Here is a 17138-nt window from a genome sequence, read left to right on the forward strand (position 1 = left end):
TGAACTGTGTTCTCTTGGACAGGCCTGGCCGTGGGGCACAGTGATGCTCATCTGCTGATAGAAAGAGCACAGAGAGCGGGAGGCCGGGGCAAAGACAGGGCCGTTCTCGGGTGGGTGAGCAGTAGGAACTGAGGTCAGGTTGCCCAGTGAAGGCCTGTCCCCGTGTCAGAGGGCTAGCCGCGCCTTGCCATGTGCGCTGGTGCTGTCTCGGGGCCGTTGGCCGCGTGGTGTCTGGCCTGGCGTGGTCTGTGCCGGGCGCTCCCCTGCGTGCAGGCCCACAGTTCTGTCTGCTCTTGGCAGCCTGCCTCAGTCCGAAACAGCCGTGGCTCAGGGGCGCGCCCTGCTGGCTCGGCCTGGACACGGCATCTTGGCTTTCCCCTGCATTCTCTATGAGGCTGCAACCACTTTCAGCCCCGACGAGCCATGTCCTCGTCATTCGTCGTCATTTGTGTCCCACACTTGGGATGGGCACTGGAGCCCTAGGCGCCCTTCCTGCCAAGTTGCGTGCCTGGTGACCCGCACATCGTATGGCAACCTGCAGTGTGTGGTTTCGGCTATCCCCGACTGTCCCCTCCTCCCCTCGGAGCCGGCGGCCGGCTGCCTGGCCTTATCTCGTGTCCCTCCCACATTGGCGACTTTGTGCTCATTTCATCCTTTCTTTGCGGGGGGTGAGGGTAGGGGTGCAGCGGCCGAGCGAGAGTGGAGAGTGAGCGTTGTCCCTGTCTTCTTCCTTTCAGCTGGAAAGAGGCGATTTCCTCTCGGAAGAGTGGAGAGAGCGGATTGCCAACACAAGGTACGCGGGGTGGGCGAGTCGGGGGCTCTGGGGGCCGAGAGGGCAGCACCAGGGCCTGGCTGGGCAGGGTGCGCGCTGGGGGGCCCCGCTGTCGCAGGTCCAGGCCGGACGGCCCTCGCTGAGCGGCTGCCTTTCCCAGGGCAGAGAGGGCCGGCAGAGGCCCGCAGAGCTTCCCTCCTCCACCCGGGCGCCTCTCCTCCCACCAGGGGTCACTCAGGGCTGTCAGCAGAGCAGGTGGTCATAGCTGGGCAGGGCTGGGCTGAGAGGCTCAAGGCCCATTCGTGCCCCCCGCTGCCTGCAGGAAGGGCCCCACCCTGCCCCCTTCTGGGCCTGCGCTCAGGGTGGGTCTTGCTGTGTAGCAGCACCCAGGCTGGTGCCTTTGCCTCCTCCTCGGCCTGGCTGGGGGCTGTTTCTCTGCGCTCCCCTGTGGGGCTGATGCGTGACCTCAGTGCCCTCTGGCTCCTGAGGCTGCATCTGTGGTCCTTTCCGCTGTCCTGTCTTGCCATCTTCCTTTGTCCTGCCGCTGCCTCCGGCCAGGGGTCTGGGGAGTGAGGCTGGATCTCTGCTTTGCCCTGGCATCTGGCAGTGACCGCCCTCGGAGCACTTGCTGGGTCAGCAGGAAGAAGCGTGGGAGCGCGAGCACCTAGCGTGGGTCAGCAGAGGTTGCTGGCCCTTGGCTGCGCTGCCATGTGGAGCCCGCACAGGTGGAGTCTGGCCTTGCAGTCTTGTCCTCTCTCCTGGGGACCTCCTGCAGGTTGCCCCTCCTCCCACTGCCCGGTTCTTGGGGCAGATGGGAAGCAGGTGTCCCTCTTGCACAGCGTGTTTCCTGTTCTCTCCCGTGAGAACTTCTCACCCTAGGCGGGCCCTCTGTCCCCCACTGGCTGGGTCCCCCACCGTTTGCTTGGGAGAACCATGCTGATCCCACTGATTGGGGTCTGGGCTCTGCTGCAGCTGTGGTGGGCTGAGCCGTGCTCAGGGTGCAGCGGGGGGCCCTCCCCAGTGGGCCAAGTGCTGACCAGCAGCGTCCAGGCTGAGGTGTCCTGTCTTCCAGGTGTCATGGTGATATAGGAGCTCCCTGAGAGCGCACCACACCCTTGCCTCGTCTACCTGTCGCCACCTGGCCTGGGACCCATCCCATGGGCTCAGCCCCTTCTTCCTGCGGGCAGGGCGTGGATGGGCCTCAGTGACTGGAGAGCGTGGCATGGTCCCAGTGCCGTGCAACTCTGCAAGTGCCCTGGCCCCCCCCGCCCCCGTTTCCCCTAGGTGCTCTGCTTCCTGTCAAGGGTGTCCCCTCCCCCTCCAGCTCCTTGTCATTGAGGGCATCCATCAGTGCTTCGCCTGGCTTCGGTTAACTCCCTAGTTTCCTTGTGTCTGGAATGTGAGGGGGCCATGGCCTTAGGAGCCTTCTCCAGTCACGGTGGTCCCCGGGGGCTTTTCTGGCTCATGCCCTGGTCACCTTGAGACTCTGGCGTCCAACCTTCCCAAGCTCGGGTCTGGAGTGGGGACCCAGCCAGGCCAGCCTCGCTCTCCGTGGAGCTTCCTTGCTCGCCCGTCTGGTTGCAGCTGTGTCCGCCAGCAGCCCAGAGGCTGTGGCCCGGTGTCTTCTGTGCACTTTGCTGTGTGAGGCGCATGGAGGGAGCTGGGCTTTACTTGCACCTTTGGTGTTTCGTCTTGCGGCTCTGCCCGTTGCAGTCTGCTCTGCTCTGTCTGGGCTGCTGTGAAGGGTTCCAGACTCTTGACTTTAAAATTATTGAGATTCGAAACAAGCAGCGTGGCGGGGAGCCCGCTGGCTGGTTCTGTGAGGGTTGGAGAGGCGCTGTCCACGGTGCTGCTGCCATGGCCTAGGCCTGGCCGTGGCGTGGCTTTAGTGCACAGGCGCGCACGCCGGAGAGAGAGGCTGCGTCATTTTAAGGATGGAATGGTCTGTCTTCAGGTCCTCCCATGAACCAGCTGCATGGGTGTTTCTAGAGTTTAGCCATTCGGAGAGTTTCTCTGGGTTAGCGAGTGTTGGCCCGGGCGGATGAGGGAGCTGGCGAGTGGAACGTGGCAGGCGGGTGCGCAGGCAGGTGACACAGCCCCCTGGTGTGTGACGGCAGCTTCCTGGACCGCCCGAGTGGGCAGCCTTCAAGTCTAGGGTCCTTGAGTCATCTGGGGCCAGAGAACGTTGGAGAAAACAGGAAAGGACGAGCCACCCCGCCCTTAGAACTGTGCTTTGGTCCCGTGGACCCTCAAGTGGCTCCCTTTCAAACGCAGCTTGACCCCACCGAGCTGCCTTCCTGTCTGGGTGTCTGGTCACCCTCACACTGCTGTCCCCAGGCGACGGTTGTGCCACCCCATTCCAGCCAGGGACGTCTGAGAGGCGGGCAGGGAGGAGCAAGCAGTCAGTGGAGGGAGTGGGAGGGGGAGGCGAGGACTGGGGCCGCCTTGGCCCGCACGTGTCTGCTTGGGCTTTTCCAGAGGAGCCAGCAGTCTGATTGTCACGGAGAATTTCTGAGTTATCCATGTTAGTGACAAACCAGGGCAGCCGTCCTACCCTGCGGGCCCAGGAGCCCATCCCCGCCTGGGCAGTGGTGGTGCGGGCAGAGCCTGGGCTGGCCGGCCCCCGAGCTGGCACTGGAGGCGGCCGGCGTGTGTGCCCCGGAGCTCTAGACACTGTGGAAATGGAACCTTCGTTTTACTCAACTGGAATATTATTTTGCAGTGTTATATTTGTGAATAACTTTGCCTTTGGTCCTGAGGTGGATCACCAGCTGAAGGAGCGATTTGCAAACATGAAGGAAGGTAACGTACCCCAGCCCTGCCCTGTGCACCGCGCCCTCAGACGGCCACCGCGGTCCGTCTGTCCTGGCCCCAACTGCAGGTGCTGGTGCTCTCTGGGTCGGTCCCGACCCCATCCAGCTCAGTGCCCCATCGCAGGGCCTCAGCAGCGGGGTCCCAGGCCTGTGTCTTCCAGTCCAGTGAGGAGTGGAGCAGGCGTGGCCCAACCCCTGCTTGGGCGGGAGCTTCCCGCTGGCCCCAGGGCCTTGTGGGGCGGCCAGACCAGCAAGGAGAGCCCTGGGCTGTCGGTGAAATTGGAGTGGCCCTTAAACAACGGGTGACTACCTAATGTCCCAGCTTAGATAAAAGGGTCATTCATCGTTTATCTGAAGTTCAGACTTGACTGGCATCCCTGCTTTATCTGGCAGCCCTCACCTGGGACGCTGAGGGCTCTGGGGCTGTCCAGGCTGACTCCGTTGGCTTTTTCTGGGCCTTTCTCGTTTGAGCCCGTCCCCACCTGGCCAGAGCCGCCCCTGCTGCTCTGTCTGCCTCCCTGCCCTCCATCCGCAGCAGCAGGTGGCCGCCCAGTCCAGCCCGGAGGGGAGAGGCAGGGCCGGCTCCCCTGTGTCTGAGTCTCAGCACTGCGGCCGGAGCTTGCCCATGCAGGTCGCGGAGCGCGGCTGAGAGCCGCCGGTGGCCTCTTCGAGCCTGGAGCTGTCGGGCCATTGCCCTGGGGTCTGTCGAGCACTGGGAAGAGCTGTGTTCTCCCCATACCCAGGACAGCTTTGAGATTCGGGACTCCCCTGGCGGTTTTGTGCAGTGTGTGTTCTTCTATTGGGATCTGGCCCAAACCTTAAGGGGAGGTGCCCTGTCTCTGAAATCTTGACAGTCCACCGGTGGATGGGGAGGAACCCGTGCAGGCCGCAGCTCCCTGCGGCCCTCACCCCCTCACCCAGCCAGCCTCTCCCTGGGGACGTGGGGCTTCCCTCTTTTGACTCTTGTGTCCCCAGCTCCTCCCTCGGCCTGTGGTGAACTGTATGAGTTCCCTCCGTGCCCGAGCTGTGTGTGCTGCGGGCTGCATGCCCGCTCTGCGTCCCCCAGAAGGTGAAGGGGGGAAGCTCCATGCGTGTCCCCACGTTAGCCACCCAGGAGGGAGTCACTCAGGCAGAGACGTTAGTGTCTCCTGTCCCTTTGCTATGTCTGGGGCGTCCTCGCATGCTAGAATGTCAGACTGATGAGAACACCCCGTTCTAGAACCTTCTAAGTAGATGGGAGCCAGCTCATTTTATTTGAACCCTGATTCAGATTTTGTAACTGCCCCTGGATTTTAGTATGTCAGGCTCTGACTCAGAAAGTAGGGGAGAAAACCCAGTGTGTTCCAGGAGGGGAAGACAGAAGAGCCAGCGCCATCTGGGGTGCTGCGGGCGAGGCCATACCTGGAGCTTGGGCAGGTCCTCGCCAGTCTTCTCTCCCACAGACGACGGTGGTGTCGTCCACGTTGGATTTAGTCACAGAAAGCACCATCGATAATCCCATGGGCAGTCGAGCCAGGGAAAGCCCACAGGCGTCCTCTGACCTCAGATGCCCATCCTTCTCCAGGGTCCTCCTGACATGAACTTGGCGGGTCTCCTGGGCCCCCCAGTGGGCATGCCCTGTCGAGGAGACTGGGCTGTGGGCTGTGACCTTAGAAGTTGGATATGCAGCCCCCTCAGCCGTCAGCACCCCCCCCGGCTCTGGGGTCAGCAGCTCCCCTTCATGGCCCAAACAGGGAAGCTCCTGGACGTGGATGGAGGGATGGAGCCGCGCGGCTCTGAGAAGGTGTCCCCGCACTTCGCCAGTGATGACACAGACAGCAGGAGTCACCCGCCCTGCAGGGAGGTCCCCCAGAAAGCGCCCTTCCCCCTTGGGCCAATCAGAGTGGCTAATAAAGTGAGCTGCGCTGGTCCTCCTTCCAAGATGGCCTAGACAGACGCGAGGTGCTCCCGGGGTGGCCTGGCTCAGGGCGTCTTCCCTGCCCTGCTCCCACCTGTTTCTACCACCAGGCCTCTAGGGAGGCCCCCGAGTGCCACCTGATCTCAGGATGGTTCCCACGTTTGTTCCAAGCAAACTGCAGAGTTGAAGGACCTCTCAGCATCAAGCCAGGTGGCTTCCGGCTTCCTTCAGCAGTGGCAGCTTCAGTGCGCGTGTGTGCGTGTGCGTGTATGTGAGTGCATGTCTGTGTGCAGGTGAGTGTGGCACAGGTTCATGATCTTGTCTGAGTGAGCTGCAGCTGTCCCACTCACCCTGCACACGTCCCCCCAGCCCGAGTATGCAGGCCCCCATCAGAGCCCACATCGGCCTGGCTGTGCCTGGAGCACCTCTTCTGTGTGTCCCTAACCTTCCAGCCCAGCTGTGCCTGGAACACCTCTTCTGCTGTGCCCCTAACCCATGACATTGACACATGGCCTTCGGGCCTCTGCCACTGACGTTTGAGAGCAGCCCCTCCGTCTTTTTTGACAACGCCCCAGTGGACCCCTTGTCTGGTCGCCTTTAGCCCATCCTGGGCTCATCCCCCGTGGTGAGCTCGACCTTGCCCCTCTGTGCCCTGTCTCCTGTGGGCCTAAACGCCCGCTTGTCGAACTAGGGCCAGCTCGGGACCAAGGGTGGGGGGGGGGGCGCCTGCCCATCCCTCTGGTCACCAGCTGTGTGCTGCAGGGGTGCACACTCGGAAGCCCCTCCTGGCCCTGTTGCAGGTTGCTGTTTCCCAGTTAGGCCACTCTGAGGACTCGAGGTTCTGTTTCCTCATCCCGTGACGCGCCCTGGATGCTCCCGCGGTTCAGCACGCCCCGTGGGTGCTGCGAGGGCCCTGGCCGCCGGGCCTCTGTGAGGCCCTGGGCCCTCTGAGCTCTTGCTCTCTCCCTGGCACCACGAGGCTGCCACCTGACCTTGGCTTGGCTCGGCCCTGGGCCATGTCACCCGCCGCCTTCTTGGGGACAGCTCTCAGAGACCCGGCTGCATGTCGGGGTGCTGCTCGTGACTGAGGGGCTGTGGGGCATGTGCGTGCTCAGTTGGACTCATCCTGAGTTTTCTCATTTAAGCGTACGATTGTTGTCCACGGATGGCAGTGATTAATTTCTGTGTTTCAGGTGGCAGAATTGTGTCCTCGAAGCCCTTTGCACCTCTGAACTTCAGAATAAACAGTAGAAACTTGAGTGGTAAGAAACTTTCGTTTTGCTAAATTATCAATATATGTGATTCTGAGCCTCTGACGTGCGTTAATGCCGGGTCCCTGCAGCACCGCTGACATCCGGCCCGGTCACTCTCTGTGGGGCTGTCCTGGGCGCTGTGGGGGTTGAGCAGCATCCCTGGCCCTCACCCACTCGATGCCAGGAGCACCCCCAGTGACACTCACAGATGTCCTCAGACATGACCTGGGGTCCCCTGGGGGCAGGACTGCCCGGGTTGGCCCACAGCTTGGATGGGAGTTTACGAAGCCAGAAAGGAGCAGGTGACAAGGCTGCTCTGCATTCACACTGAGGGCCTGGGTGGGCGAGGGGCTCAGTGCAGACAGCCTGCGATGGGAGGGGCTGGCACCCTGGCCCCTGGGGGAGCCACGTTGGCTCCGTGGTGCTCAGCCTTGTGGGTTTCTGGTGTTTGGGTGCTGGGTGCTTTGGTAGCCGTGTTTCGAAATCATCCTACAAGTGCTTTTCGATCCTACCTGGTTGAGCTCATTGCCTTTTTCCTCTGACGAGCCCTGTGGGTTAGCAGACTTGCCTTCAGGCATGTGCAGGCTGTGCGCCTCTCTCATCTGCCTGCGGGCTGGCCTCCAGGTGCCTCCCTGGCCTGGTGGCCGTGGACGGGCCCGTGAGGATGTGGGTGCGAGGTACTTTCTGCCCGCTTCCTGCCTCGTCTCCTGCGGGTGCCTCTTGGGCAGGAGGTCACTGCCAGGAAACTGCACGCCGGGGCCTCGCCGCGGCTCCCTGCCCGGTGCTTGAGGCCCTGACACGCTGCCTGCTGTGCGCAGACATCGGCACCATCATGCGCGTTGTGGAGCTCTCGCCACTGAAGGGCTCGGTGTCGTGGACGGGGAAGCCGGTCTCCTACTACCTGCACACCATCGACCGCACCATAGTGAGTGTCCCCGCGTGGCGGGTGCTGCGCCCTCCCTGGGCTGTCCTGACTGGCACCCTCCTCATCGCTGCTGAGGCCTGCACCCCAAGCGCCTTCCTCCCCAGCACTCTCACCCTACCCTCAGCTGTCACAGTTGTCTCTCAGCAGGAATGGCTGTGGCCAGGAGGTCGAGGCGTTTGTCTGTCTTCCCTTTTCTGCTCTCAGCCCTTGTGTAGGACAGACGTGGTCCTGGGTGACACGTGACGATAATGGACTTGGCCTTGGCATCTGAGGCCTCTGGTGTCCAGGGGCCTCTGGGCCGGCTGGAAGCCAGTTCTTGGGCTCACCCATGGTGTGTCTGCCCGCTTCGTGAGATGGCTCTGGAGGGTCTGCACGACCCCGGAGAGCGTGGCCCAGTGGTCGGGGAGGGTCTGGGCAGAATGCATTCCCCTTGGGAGGCGAGGTCGTGGGCCTGTCTGGAAGCCTCGATGCTGCCAGCTCTCTAGTGGCATCTGACGCTAGCGCATTGGGGTGTCGCTTCTGTCCTGACAGGGTTGCAACTGACTTCTAATACGAGTATTTCTTTTCTTTCTCCATTTTTAGCTTGAAAACTATTTTTCTAGTCTGAAAAACCCAAAACTCAGGGTAAGTTTGTGTTTTTTTCCTTGACTTAACAACGTGGGTGTGCCGCTTGCCGGAAGCTTGCCCGTGTGCCATGTGGCCGCGTGAGGAGCGCTGTTGGAGCGGCGGGTCTGGGCGGCTCCACGGGCCTGCAGGCCCCGGCCCTGCCCCGTCTCCTCCGGCCCTCGCTCGCCCATGTCCGCCTCCTCTCTCCCAGCTCCCGCTGGGCATGCTTCTTGTGAGCAACTGTTTTTTGGGAAATGGGTTGAATGAGTTGCAGTCTTTGAAAATTTTGTGGTCATTTGGTGAGTTGTGCTGAAGCACAGAATGGGCGAACCGCTCTTTCTTCGTTACCCTGACCCACCGCATCCATAACACGGGACCCGAGGAGCCGGGGCGGCCGGCGTGTCCCGCCCCGTCCGGGCATGGTGCGGCTGCTTCTGGCCTTGCCGGTCAGCACACGGGGTGCCTGCTGGCTGTCGAGAGAGCCGGCCTGAAGTCTGACCGTGTGGTTCTGCCACCCCTGTGGCGTCCCTCCCAGGGCCAGGTCCTAGGACTCGCCTCTCCAGCCTCCAAGCCTCAGAGAACGTCTGTCTAAGTGTCTTTCTCTTTGAGGCTCAGACAAGTATCTGAGCATGAAGAAGCCCCCTCGGAAATGACCTGCCCCGGCCCCCGGGACCCTGTGTCCTTCTGCCGTACATAGCAGGAGCCAGGTCTTACGTGGTCATCCCCCGCCAAGAACACAGAGCAGCTTAAGCTTGCCGGTGTCGCCCCGTGTTACCTCCCTTTCGTCATGGCGTCTGTAGCAAATCTTGCTTCAGAGAACAGACTCTCTTGTGTAGGAAACACGCCATCCTGGGGCCCTTGGCACACCTGTCAGAGGGGCAGAGGGAAGTGACCGCCTGGCAGTGGCTTCCGTCCCTGCACTGAGGGTCCCTCGTCTGTAATTTGAGTTCCCGTGACCGAGCTCTGGGGCTCTGCTCGCCTCCGGCAGACGCAGATGTGCTCACAGGCTGCGGCCGGCTGTGGGGCCTCAGGAGGCTCCTGGGCTGCTTGGCGCCTCAGTCCCCTCGTCTGTGCAGAGGGCAGAGGGGTGGACATGAGTGGACCTCAAGCAGGGGCTCCGGGTCTCCTCAGGCCGGGGCCCCGACCGCCAGCACTCTCGGGGACACGGCCGCACTTGCTTTCCAGGAGGAGCAAGAGGCAGCCCGGCGCCGGCAGCAGCGGGACGCCAAGAGCAACACGACCACTCCCACCAAGGTGCCCGAGGGCAAGGCGGCCGCGCCTGTGGACACCCCCATGGTGAGCGGCCCCACGGCCTGGCGTCGAGGGCGCGCGCCCTGGCTCTGCTGCCCTGGTCCTGGCGGGAGTGTCTCGTCTGTCCACAGTGACCTGTGGGGACCCGGCCAGGGAGGGCGATGCTGCATGTGCGCGTTGGTAGGCGCCCTCCCTCGCCAGGCCGGAGCAGGGCCGGGATTCCAGGCCTGGTCCTGGGTGCGCGGCACTTGCTCTCCTCCCCTCGCTCTCCTGGAGCCCATGTCGCATGCTTGGTGCTAACAAAGGGCTTGGCTCCTGCCAACACGCCCCCCCCCCCAACCTGTCCGCTAGGATTCTGGTGCTGAGGACGAGAAAGCTGGGGCGACCGCCGTCAAAAAGCCGTCCCCGTCCAAAGCGCGGAAGAAGAAGCTGAACAAGAAGGGCCGGAAGATGGCCGGCCGGAAGCGCGGGCGTCCCAAGAAGGCGAGCACTGCGAACCCCGAGCGTAAGCCCAAGAAGACCCAAACTGCACTGGACCTCCTGCACGCGCAGACCGTGTCTCAGGCGGCGTCGCCCTCGCCGCAGGGTGAGCAGCCCCGCCTCCCGGCGTCTCCCAGTGCAGACGGCCCCTCATGGCCTCCGCCCCGCGGCCCAAGCGCTGTGCTCCTCAGATGCATCGTCCGCCCGTCCTGGCGGCTCCCCGTCCTTGCGCTGCCTCGGCGCGGTGTGCGGCTCTCTGGGCATCCCCACTGCCTCTCTCCTGCCCCTGGCACGGCCCACCAGCTTGGGGCAGTGGAAGGGCAGAGGTTGCTGGCGGTGTCCTGTGCTGTATGGGTCGGCACGTGACTTCCAGATCCTGCTGAGGGTGGGACGTCCTGGGCTGTGAGTGCGGCGCCGCTTGCCCGGCTTCGCCGCCCCCTACAGTTTGCCCGAGAGCAAGGCGCAGCGGGGCTTCCTGGCTCACCCTGCCGGCCAAGGCTCTGCTGGCTGCACAGCCACGGCAGAAACGACGCGGCCACAGGGATGTCTTAGATCGTAGGGGTCATTGTCTGTTTCTAGAAGCGCCGAGATGTGGTATCTGATGGCGTCTTTGGACCTTAGGAGCTGTACTGAGTCTTATCTTTAAAAAAGCTGGTAAAAGTCCATGGAGCAGTCTTCTGGAACTCTCCAGGAGTGCCGGGCAGTTATTGAAGCGTGGCTGTTGCTGTCTCCCCACAGATGCGTACAAGTCACCTCACAGCCCGTTCTACCAGCTACCTCCCAGCGTGCAGCGGCACCCCCCCGACCAGCTGCTGCTGGCCCCCACCCCGCCCGCACTGCAGAAGCTGCTAGGTGAGCTGGCGCCAGGCGTGCGGGGTCTGCGGGTTCCACAGGTTCCGACCCCGTGGCTCTTGGGGAGGGGGCGGGGCTGAGGCTCTGCTTGTGTAGCGACCCCAGTGAAAGCCACATTGTACGGGTGACCACACTAGAGGTACAGGGCCAGGGTCAGTCCTGTCAGGTGACCCCGGGGCTTCCGGGTCAGCAGGGCCGTGTGGTTGTCTGAGGCTGAGGTTCTGCCCCCCAGGGTAGACTAGGGAGCTCCTGGCATCGAGTGGGTGGGGCCAGGGATGCTGCTTACCCCCCACCCCTCCCAGGACAGCCCCCCAGAGAGTGACCCGGCCCCAGTGTCTGCCGTGTGGGGGATGGGCCTGTCAGGATGAGCTTGGTGCCACCAGGGCGCAGGGCCCTCTCTGGCTTAGCCGAGCATGTGCTCACATCGACGGGCCAGATGCCGGTGCCTCTGGCCACTTTGAGCCTGGAAGCAGGAAAGCCCTTCGCGCGGTGGGAGCCGTCAGGTTCCTCCGTCCGGCGTCCGTGGCATGTTTACTCGGGAAAGTTGGCAGGTTTGGTAGCTGAAACCCACGTGGTCTGGGGAGAAAGGAAGTGCAGGGTGACGACGGCAGGGCTTTGAGGGGCCGTGGGAGGGTCCCGGTGGAGGCGCTGAGGCAGCGTGGGCACCGAAGGCCCTGGTGGGATGACAGTGGCGAACAGACACGTTTAAGCGGCATCTGAGGCTGCACCGAGCAAGCCCCCATTGAGATCAGGGCTCCGGCCTGGCCGCGTCGCTGCCCTCTGCCTCCCTGCTGACCGCGCTTGGGGCATTTCTGCGTGAAAACCCCGCCCTCGGCTCTCCCCTAGAGTCCTTCAAGATTCAGTACTTGCAGTTCTTGGCGTACACGAAGACCCCTCAGTACAAGGCCAACCTGCAGCAGCTGCTGGACCAGGAGAAGGTGGGCTTCGTGAGGGGCCGGCGTCTGCCTCTGGGTTCCAGATGTCCTCCACGGGGGCTGGCGGGGCGGTGGAGGGGCCCCTGTCCACCAGCTGCCGGGCACCGATGGCCCCCGGCTCGCGGGGAAGTTGTCTCACTTCCCCTGACGTGGCCGCCCAGTGGGAAGGATGTGGCTCTGTGGCTCCTCATCAGTTTGTAACTCAAAACGCCACTCGTGTCGCACGGCCTTTGGACGGAGCGGTGGGAGGGGAGCCGGCCGGTCCCGTGGTGTGTGTGGGGCCCTGGTTGAGTCTGGAGAGGGGTCGGCCCCTCCCTCGCTGAGCGCCGGCCTTTCTCATCCCTGAGAGGGCTGGGAGGCTGTGCAGCCTTCCGGGCTGGAGCGTCTCACGTCAGGCGGCCCTCGGAGCGTGTTTGAGGGCAGGGATGGGGCACGGGCTGCATGGTCACCAGCCCTCCCTGCCGGCCCGTCCCCTGCAGGAGAAGAACGCTCGCTTGCTGGGCGCCGCGCAGCAGCTGTTCGGCCACTGCCAGGCCCAGAAGGAGGAGATCAAGAGGCTCTTCCAGCAGAAGCTGGATGAGGTAGAGGCGTGCGCCCCTGCCCCGGCTCCCCATCCCGGCAACGACCCAAGTGTGGGATGGGGGGCGGGCAGGGGTGCAGTTGGCGCGGCTGAGATCCAGAAGGCCCGCTTCCTCGTCGGGTGCTCTTGGCTTTGAGCGTCTTCCTCACAGGGCGGCCTGGAACCGGGGCTCTGGTCCAAGGGCTGTGCCCCGTTCAGCGCGTGGGGTGGGCGCAGGCTTGTGTCTTAGGGGCCGTCCCAGCATGGCTGCCACCGTGGTCATATTTGGTGTAAGCCAGCCCCCTCCCCTTCCCACCACTGAAGCCCCAGCCCTGGGTTGCCCCCCCCTTTATCCACTGCCCCGTGCTTCTCCGTGGACACGCACCTCTGCCATCCTGTGTCCTCAGCTGGGAGTGAAGGCGCTGACCTACAATGACCTGATCCAAGCGCAGAAGGAGATCTCGGCTCACAACCAGCAGCTGAGGGAGCAGACGGAGCAGCTGGAGAAGGACAACCAGGAGCTGCGGAGCCAGAGCCTGCAGCTGGTGCGCGGGGCCTGGGCGGGCGCGGGGAGGGCGGTCGTCTGTTCCAGAGTGCCCCAGAGCGCCCCGGAGCACGCAGGGCTCCTGCACCCCAGACCGGAAGGGCCGGGCATCCCTCGACCGATGGGCCTGGAGCCCGGTGCCCTGATATGCGTCCCGAGACAGAGATGGCCCGAGGGTGCCTGCTGGGCCTGGGCTGTCCTTCGCTTAGTCTGCAGTGGCGGGGGGGAGGTCCCAGGACCCCCTGCCCCATCCCCCTGTCCTCGTTCGTGTTCGGAACACTCGTGGCTCTCAGAGCATGTTAGAGCCACAGGCAGTTTCTGAGACTTGTCGGGCATGTAGGGCTGTGACAGCACGCAGGCCCCTTCAGGCGTCCTGGGCTTTCCCGTTTCTCCGTGCCCCAGTGCTGGGCTCCTCAGGGAGCCCCAGGGTACAGGCCATGCAGCTTTGCTCCCCTGGGGACCCTGGACGCATGTCGCTGGCTGGGCAGGAGCCTCGCTTCTAACGGGGCCTCTAGTCCCTCCTGTGGGCACCCTCCCCTTGCTCCCTGTAGGACATTCCTTTCTGGGGACCCCGGCCTCCTCCTTGGGCTGCCTCCTCAGCTTGGCCTTCCAGAAATGGGTTCCATGCTCCCAGAACACAGGCCTGTGGGGACACCTGCCCAGACCCCCGGCCCGTCTCTTCCCCCGAGCCCAGTGTGGGGACGGGAAGCAGAGCCCTCTGCTGCGCGTCCCAGGGCGCGTCCCATCCCCCCACAGCCACGCATGCTCGCGGGTAGGGGCCAGCCTGGCCCGGCTCATGGCCACCATCGCCCCCCCGCAGCTCAAGGCTCGGTGTGAGGAGCTGAAGCTGGACTGGTCCACGCTGTCCCTGGAGAGCCTGCTGAAGGAGAAGCAGGCCCTGAAGAGCCAGATCTCCGAGAAGCAGCGGCACTGCCTGGAGCTGCAGGTGGGCCGGGCCCGGGCGCTGGGCTTCCGCGGGCTCCAGGGGTGTGCTCAGTGCCCTCGGCATACCTGCCGAGGCCATCCGCCTGAGGACAGGGTACTCGTTCTGGGCGTCACAGTCACGTCGCCCCGGGCGTCCCCGTCGTCAGTGCGATGAGTGCGGTGGGCAGGGTGCGCTCCCAGGGCGTCTCGGGCTGCAGTCTGCGCCTGGGGCTTCCTGAGGGCTCCTGGTGAACTGTTTCTGGAACAGTCACTGAGGAGATGTGTGTTTACGTGAAAGGCAACTGGCTGGTGTCTTTGTGGCTGAGGGTGGGCTGCTTGTGGTGGTCGGCTAGGAGGGGGTGTGGGACGAAGGGAGAGGGCAGCCTCCGGGTCTGTTGCCCTCGGGCCTTTGCTGGCAGCTGATTCCCTGCGGGTGTGGCTTTCAGTCAGAAAGGTGCACAGGACGCTTGCCGGCGGCGTCAGTGATTAAAGCTTGTGTGTGAAGGCTGGGGCCCCGCTGCGTTTGTGTCTTGGCGGCGCACCTTCATAACTCACGTAGGCGTTCCCCGACCCCAGAACCTTGTGGTTCTTGGAAGTAACTTATTACAGATGACAGCGCGGCGGGTTTCTCTGCACCCACTCACTTTAAGGATGTTTTCTAAAGATGTGCTCCCCGTCTCTAAGAGGGGCAGTTCAGGGTCCCATATGATCCGCTGCCGAGCAGCTTCTGAAGGGCTGGTGGCCCAGGGGTGTCCCGCTCGCTGAGCCAGCAGCGTGTGTCCTAACAGAGGGTCGCTGACATTGTGACCAGAGCCAGGTGTTGTCCACACACCAGCCTGCACGGAAGTCTCGGAAAGGGAATATGTTTGCGTTCCATTTCTTTTGTGTGATAAAGAAATGACACATGTTCACAATAAGGGAAAAAGCCAAAATGGATAAACCGAGAAACAAAGGCTCGCGTCCCCACCCCCCAAAGAAAGTGCTGTCCGGGCTTTCCCGTCCTTCGTGCTCTCCCGGAAGGCCCCTTCTGGCGGGTTGCGGGCTGGGGCTGGGCCCTCGGCGGTGGGGGCGCCTCCCCCAAGCGGCAGGCCTGACACCCGCTCTGTCTTCAGATCAGCATCGTGGAGCTGGAGAAGAGCCAGCGGCAGCAGGAGCTCCTGCAGCTCAAGTCCTGCGTGCCGCCCGACGATGGCCTGCCCCTGCCCCTGCGCGGGAAGGGCGCGCTGGGCCGGGAGCTGGAGGCGGAGCCCGGCCGGCTGCCCCTGGAGCTGGACTGCTCCAAGCTCTCCCTGCCCCACTTCAGCAGCATGAGCCCGGAGCTCTCCATGAACGGCCACGCGGCCGGCTACGAGCTCTGCAGCGCGCTGAGCCGGCCCTCGTCCAAGCAGAACACCCCCCAGTACCTGGCCTCCCCGCTGGACCAGGAGGTCGTGCCCTGCACCCCCAGCCACGGCAGCCGGCCGAGGCTCGAGAAGCTGTCCGGGCTGGCCTTGCCTGACTACACCCGGCTCTCGCCGGCCAAGCTGGTGCTGAGGCGCCACCTGAGCCAGGACCACGCGGTCAGCAGCAAGGCAGCCGCTGGCGAGCTGCACCCGAGGTGAGTGCGCGGGCCCACGGGCTCTGCGCCTGCTGCCTGCTGCCCCGCTCGGGTGCCCTGCGGCTGCCTTGGGGTCTTTTGAGCGTGAGCTCATCAGTTTGGAAGGGATTCGGGGGATTTGCTAGGCCCAGGCTGCCAGCCTGTGGAACGTGGCTGTGGGCTCCCCGGAGAATGACCAACGGACGCATCTCGTTCCAGAGCTGAGCACGCCAAGGAGAACGGCCTTCCCTACCAGAGCCCTGTCATCGCCAACGGGATCAAGCTGAGCCCTCAGGACCCTCGGCCCTCGTCCCCCGTGGCCTTACAGATGACGGGAGAGAAGGGCAGCGAGAAGGTGGGCGGGTCTCCCCCTCGGAGAGTGTTCTCCACGAGTCCGTTAGGGGATGTTGTCCTGGGAGGCCTGAGTCTGGCCTGAGGAGGACGTGGGGCGGATGTGGGGGAGCCAGCGGTCAGGCCGGGCGGGAGGCAATGCCAGGTGGGGGGCTCGGGCTCTGCTGTGTCCCGCCTGTGGTCACCACGCTGTCCTCGGGGTGAGCCCAGCACATGGGGTGATAGCAGAGCCGCTCTGGGCGGTTCCTTTGTGCATGTAAGGCAGCGGGTTCGGGAAATACGGGGAAAGGGAGAGCGTGAGGAGCTGGTGGTTGGATGGATGGGGTGCAGGTGGGCGGGGGCCCCGGAAGGTCAGGAGGAGCAGTTTGGGGGCGGGGGCCCATCCGCTGCCGTGGGCCCTGTCCTGAGGTGGGAGGGCCGTGGTGTGCTCCAGCTGCACTCTGCTCAGCGGAGTGAGCGGCTGTGCCGGTGTGCCACAGGGCCTGAAGGAGCGCGCCTACGCCAGCAGCGGGGAGGCCATCACCAGCCTGCCCGTGAGCATCCCGCTCAGCACCGTGCAGCCCAGCAAGCTGCCTGTCAGCATCCCCCTGGCCAGCGTGGTGCTGCCCAGCCGCGCCGAGAAGGCGGTGAGTGCCCCGCGGGGAGGTGCGGGCCGGCCTGGGAGCCTGGCGTCCCAGAGCGCCACGTGGACCTGAGGGTGCTGCGCCTGCTCTTCTCCCCTCGAGACCTGGTTCCTTCTTGTTAGATTGCATGCTGTTGAATTTTTAATGTCCCAGTGCTCTGAGAAAGATAGAACGTCCAAAATCCAAGTTTAGCTGCAGTGAGGTTTTGCTATTTTTATCTCAGGTTTTTTGCGTGAAAGGTGGTGTGTGCGGGTAGAGAGGGGATAAAACTTCGGATTTGGTGGAAGCTTGCAACCTGTCTCCCTTCCTTTTAGGCCACATTTGCATCCTCCTACCTCACACGTGTGGACACACGAATACCAGAATCTTGTATAATGCAGCCTTTTTGTGGTTTTTGTTGAGATATAACTCATAAATCACCCATCTAAAGTGGACATTTTAGTGGCTTCTAGAACAACATTCCATCACCCCAAGGAGACCCATCCCTATCAGCAGTCACCCCACCCCCTCCCCAGCTCCTGGCCCCCACGAGCCCGCCCTCTGTCTGTGGATCTGCCTGTTCTGGACGTTTCACGTCAATGGGGTCACACGCCGTGTGTCCTTCTGTGTCTGCTCCTCTCCCTGAGCGTCATGTGTTCAGGTCCGTCCACGTGCTGCCGTGTCAGGGCCTCGCTCCTCTTCACGGCTGCGTCGTGCTCCAGCGTGTGGGTGGGCCACATTTGTGTATCTGTTCATCTATTCATGGTCATTTGGGTTGTTCCAACTTCTCCTGTCCTG

The 17138-nt window shown here is 63.5% G+C and overlaps 1 protein-coding gene across 10 annotated transcripts in view; it reads left to right on the forward strand.

Moving 5' to 3' along the window:
• Nucleotides 1-17138, forward strand: part of DOT1L (DOT1 like histone lysine methyltransferase) — a 66872-nt gene that overhangs the window by 38275 nt on the left and 11459 nt on the right. For 6 of the 10 annotated variants that reach the window (XM_070272413.1, XM_023644351.2, XM_023644353.2 and 3 more), the window contains 15 exons: nucleotides 738-793; nucleotides 3495-3574; nucleotides 6676-6744; nucleotides 7554-7660; nucleotides 8243-8284; nucleotides 9452-9562; nucleotides 9869-10103; nucleotides 10736-10849; nucleotides 11696-11787; nucleotides 12264-12365; nucleotides 12751-12888; nucleotides 13708-13833; nucleotides 14924-15408; nucleotides 15607-15742; nucleotides 16218-16364. In XM_070272413.1, coding sequence (XP_070128514.1) covers nucleotides 738-793; nucleotides 3495-3574; nucleotides 6676-6744; nucleotides 7554-7660; nucleotides 8243-8284; nucleotides 9452-9562; nucleotides 9869-10103; nucleotides 10736-10849; nucleotides 11696-11787; nucleotides 12264-12365; nucleotides 12751-12888; nucleotides 13708-13833; nucleotides 14924-15408; nucleotides 15607-15742; nucleotides 16218-16364 — 2040 coding nt within the window. The remainder of the gene's footprint in view (nucleotides 1-737; nucleotides 794-3494; nucleotides 3575-6675; nucleotides 6745-7553; nucleotides 7661-8242; nucleotides 8285-9451; nucleotides 9563-9868; nucleotides 10104-10735; nucleotides 10850-11695; nucleotides 11788-12263; nucleotides 12366-12750; nucleotides 12889-13707; nucleotides 13834-14923; nucleotides 15409-15606; nucleotides 15743-16217; nucleotides 16365-17138) is intronic. The other 4 variants (XM_070272414.1, XM_070272419.1, XM_070272417.1 and 1 more) reach the window with 3 other exon arrangements.

This window comes from Equus caballus, chromosome 7 (genome assembly GCF_041296265.1).
Source record: "Equus caballus isolate H_3958 breed thoroughbred chromosome 7, TB-T2T, whole genome shotgun sequence".
In the NCBI taxonomy this organism is placed as follows: domain Eukaryota; kingdom Metazoa; phylum Chordata; class Mammalia; order Perissodactyla; family Equidae; genus Equus; species Equus caballus.